Source organism: Nansenia antarctica (genome assembly GCF_963989245.1).
Source record: "Nansenia antarctica genome assembly, chromosome: 6".
Classification (NCBI taxonomy): Eukaryota; Metazoa; Chordata; class Actinopteri; order Argentiniformes; family Microstomatidae; genus Nansenia; species Nansenia antarctica.
In genome coordinates this window covers 68898441-68903440 of record NC_137676.1, presented here as the reverse complement: position 1 = coordinate 68903440, position 5000 = coordinate 68898441, and the positions used below count along the sequence as shown (strand labels likewise).

The 5000-nt window shown below is 51.5% G+C and overlaps 1 protein-coding gene across 1 annotated transcript in view; it reads right to left on the bottom strand.

Annotated features, from left to right (window-relative positions):
• The window catches only part of klhl5 (kelch-like family member 5), a gene marked incomplete at its 3' end in the record, with an annotated part of 44181 nt that overhangs the window by 2849 nt on the left and 36332 nt on the right, over nucleotides 1-5000 (bottom strand). Inside the window, exons 6-9 of the mRNA XM_080535372.1 lie at nucleotides 4265-4451; nucleotides 3606-3830; nucleotides 1366-1441; nucleotides 527-613 (exon numbers count right to left, since the gene is read on the bottom strand). Of these exons, the coding sequence (XP_080391498.1) occupies nucleotides 527-613; nucleotides 1366-1441; nucleotides 3606-3830; nucleotides 4265-4451 (575 nt within the window). The remainder of the gene's footprint in view (nucleotides 1-526; nucleotides 614-1365; nucleotides 1442-3605; nucleotides 3831-4264; nucleotides 4452-5000) is intronic.

Here is a 5000-nt window from a genome sequence, read left to right as displayed (position 1 = left end):
TACCACGGCAGCGTACCACGTTACCACGGCAGCGTACCACGTTACCACGGCAGCGTACCACGTTACCACGGCAGCGTACCACGTTACCACGGCAGCGTACCACGTTACCACGGCAGCGTACCATGTTACCACGGCAGCGTACCACGTTACCACGGCAGCGTAGTGTTGTCGTCCTGCTGAGTCAGGGTGTGTTCTCTCCCGTCTGGCCCCGGGACGCTACTGGGTGTCATTGGGACACGCTTTCATCTCTGTTTTACTCCCTCCCTCCTTCTCTCCCTCCCTCCTTCTCTCCCTCCCTCCCTCCCTCCTTCCCTCCCTCCCGCCTTCCCTCCCTCCCCCCCTCCCCCTCCCTCCTTCCCCCCCTCCCCCTCCCCCTCCCTCCTTCCCCCCCTCCCCCCCGCCCTCTCCCTTGCTCCCACTACTTACTTCAAGTTGAGTGTGTGTGTGTGTCTGTGTGTGTGTGTGTGTGTGTGTGTGTGCGTGTGTGAGTGTGTGTGTGTGTGTGTGTGTGTGTGTGTGTACTCACTTTCCGTTGAGTACGGCGACCCCCACAGTGCTCCTGGGCGTTGCCATGCTGGCGATGAAGCTCCACTGGCGCGCCTGGGGGTCCCACCTAGGACAGGGAACACACACACACACACACACACACACACAGGATAAGGACAGGGTTAATGTCTGACACAGTTAACAAGTCCAGTACAGGGTGAGGACAGGGTTAATGTCTGACAGTTAACAAGTCCAGTACAGGGTGAGGACAGGGTTAATGTCTGACAGTTAACAAGTCCAGTACAGGGTATGGACAGGGTTAATGTCTGACACAGTTAACAAGTCCAGTACAGGGTGAGGACAGGGTTAATTCCTGAGTCACCCTGAGTCATTTATCCCGAGAGTGGCCAACTGTAGAGCTGAACACCATTTCGATGCCTAGCAACGTTCCATTCCAATTCCATTCCTCAGGGGTTCTAATTCTACTGGTTCAGCTACAATCCCAGACAGAGAATGTAAAAAAGTAATGAAACAATTTTTCATTCTGAATAATTCGATTATGACACTCTTGTCACCTAAAGGCGCCTGCCAAATGCCAAAAAAGTTAATGTTAAGGTCTCTTTCAGTGCTCAGGAATTAAAGGGTTATCGACTACTCATTTTCTACGTGAATGTATTCATTGTCTATTATCATTAATATTATCTTTGTACACATAACTTTTCAAGTAATTCAAGACCACATTCAAGAACACACACAAGACCACATTCAAGACCACACTCAAGACCACACACAAGACCACAGACAAGACAGGTAACACACACACACACACACACACACACACACACACACACACACAGGTAACACCAACACCGCCCCCACCTCTCCACCGTGCTGAGGTAGCTCCAGCCGTCATGGCCTCCCACGGCGTACATGGGACCCTCTAAGACCGCCACACCTGCAGAGAGAGAGACACACACGTTAACGCACACACACACACACACAGAAGCACGCACACACACATACAGAAGCACGCACACACATACAGAAGCACACACACAGGTGCACAGACACACACACACACACACACACACACACACACACACACAGACACACACATACACACACACATACACACACACACACACACAGAAGCTAGTATTAAGCCTTCTGAAAAACACACACAGATGGTCAAAAACAAGGCTCATGAGGCTCACTCACACACACACACACATACACACTCACACATCAAATTAATCAATATAAACACACTAATCCCACACCCACACATGCATACGTTTACGCACACACACACACTCTCTCACACACACACACACTCTCTCACACACACACACACACACACACACACACACACACACACACACACACACACACACACACTAAGCATGTGATTGCTGGAGGATGGCAGCAGCATGATGGGCACCTCTGTACTTGAGACTTATCTGCTGCAACATCTGTAGCTCCAGATGCCACTGAACCACACACACACACACACACACACACACACACACTTCAAATGAATCAATACACACACACTAATCCGGCACACACGCACACACACAGGCACACACACACACACACACACACATCAAAGGAATCAATACACACACACTAATCCGGCACACACGCACACGCACACACACACACGCACACACACACACACACACACACACACACACACACACACACACACACACAATCCTCAGGTGAAACACTCTTCCCCGGATCATAACAGATCCCAACAGCCAAATGTTTTCTCTCCCCCCTCCCCCCACCCCCCCCACCCACCCATGAGGAGAGAGTGTTTATCTCTCTGATGACGTGGGGAGATGTGTGTGTGTGTGTGTATTTTTAGCAACAAGACCATGTTGGATGTCAGGAAATGTGCTTACAAAACGCAACATTTTCCTGGAAGAGGACTCCCACATAACACCCTCTGCCCGACGTTCAACTCTGCATTCCAGCATCATTATCCCTCCCACATTTATGCCCATGACTGTGTGTGTGTGTGTGTGTGTGTGTGTGTGTGTGTGTGTATGTGTGTGTGTGTGTGTGTGTGTGTTATTTTTCTCCAGGGAGCTCCACTGACACCGGGGTCTATTTTGCAGCTGCGCCCCTGTCTACAAGGCAATCACCATTACACCAACAATGCCTCACACAACAGGAATAAAACCATAAAACACACACACACACACACACACGTTATGACTCAATCAGAACAGCAGCAATCCTCTGCGAGCTGGTCCCTAACCAAGGACTTCAAACGACCAGACGACCAGGCGCTGCAACCTCAGTCGACCCTGAAGATCAGCCCCAGGGACGAAAAAGGCACGTTTTCCCGATTCCGTTCGACCCCCGCGCGCGGGTCATTAAAAAGTGGCGAGCAGCACTGAGAGCCCCGCCGCCTGATCACCACTAGGACCGGCCGCCGCCGTCGTAAAAAACCCCCAACGACGTGAGGTGAAATGGGAGCTTGAAAAGGCCCGGCTTTATGTACAAATAAAACCCAAGGATAAGGCCTTCTCCTCAAAGTCAAAGACCCCCCAACCCCACGGGCTGAGACAGAAGCTAACGGAGGGTTTGCGGGAAACAAAAGCGCAGAGCTCAGAGAGTGATGAAAGCTAGTCTAGCGGGTTTAAGGACTGAGGCTGCGGCGTGCATGCTAATCGTGTCACCGAAGTCGAGGACGAGGGGGTCCAAGCGTCGCCCCCGGACAACCATCTTCCTACTCCTATTCTCGAAGGTGAAGAAGCAGGACTTCTACTTTCTATACCGGAATATTATCTACGTTATTTGCAATTTTTTCAGCGTGTCTTTTAATGCCCAGGTACCTATCGTAACCTATCGTAATCGTAGGGACTTGTTCTGTGTGTGTGTGTGTGTATGTGTGTGTGTGTGTGTGTGTGTGTGTAGACTCACCCAGACTCTGCCTGTGTGTAGACATGGGGGGCATGTGTGTGTGTGTGTGTGTGTGTAGACTCACCCAGGCCTGTGTGTAGACATGTGGGGCGTGTGTGTGTGTGTATCCGTCCGTGTGCCTCTGTGTGTGGACATGGGGGGCATGTGTGTGTGTTGTGTCTCTGTGTGTGTAGACTACTCACCCAGACCGTGCCTGTGTGTGGACATGGGGGGCATGACGCTCCAGGACTTGCTGTGGGGGTTGTAACACTCCACGGTGTTGAGGGTCTTGAGGCCGTCGCGCCCCCCCACCACGTACAGACGCTCCTCCAGCACCGCCACGCCGAACTGCAGCCGCCGCCCGCTCATCACCGCCACCTGCCGCCACGTGTCCCTGCGCAGGCAGTACTGCTCTATACTGGTGGCACCTGGACCACACACACACACACGGACGGATACACACACGCACACACACAGACGGATACGCACACACGGACGGATACACACACGCACACACACGGACGGATACACACACACACACACATACACACAAACACACACAAACTTAACAGGAGGATTCTCTGGAAGCAGGGACAGGACAATGTTGAAGAGAAGGACAAAGAGAGAGAGAGAGAGAGAGAGAGAGAGAGAGAGGGAGTCAGAGAGAGAGAGAGAGAGAGAGAGAGGGAGAGAGAGAGCGAGAGAGAGGGAAAGAGAGAGAGAGAGGGAGTCAGAGAGAGAGAGAGGGAGAGAGAGAGATAGACAGGGAGAGAGAGAGACAGACAGGGGCCAAGATGGACACTGTTGGTTAGTGAGTGTTGTGTGTGTGTGTGTGTGTGTGTGTGTGTCTGTGCTTGGGTACCTTTGGTAGCGTCCATCCCCCCCACGGCGAACAGCGCCCCCACGGTGGCCTTGCGCGGCCGCGTCCTGGGGCTCTGCAGCAGGGGGCGCCGCTGAGGCAGCAGGTGGTACTTCATCCCCTCCATCAGCAGCCGCTGGCACTCCACACTGTCCCTCAGCAGGGGGTTGGACTCCATGTCGGCAAGGAACTACAGAGAGAGAGAGAGAGCAGCACACATAAGACTAGATTACCCACAAGCACACGTTACCCACAAGGAACCAGAATCTTCCATGGGGGGTCCTGCTTTTGTTGTCTGGATGCTTTGTTTAAAAGTGCTTCATAAAGTTTTATATTGTTGTTTTGATTGTTGCCACTGTATATGTTGACGCCCTGTCTGTCATGTCGAAGAGGACCACAGTGGAAATAAGTCTCTGACTTTTCTGTGTTTTATCCTTGTTAGTAATCGAGTGTTTTAACTTTCAAATAAAGGAAATCAGAATCTTCTCCTCAATGTGTTTTGAGAAGGAATCAAGTTTATAATGATGGAGAAAGGGCCCCTTGTCTGCTTGCTCAGAGCTACAGAGATAACTACATTACCCACAAACACTCACTCCACATTGGGTTTTATGGGTTCAACAGCTCAGTAAAATGTTGCGTGCCTGTGTGTGTGTGTGTTTGTGTGTGTGTGTGTGTGTGTGTATGTGTTTATGTGTGTGTGTGTATGTGTGTGTGTGTGTGTGTGTGTGTGTGTGGTCTG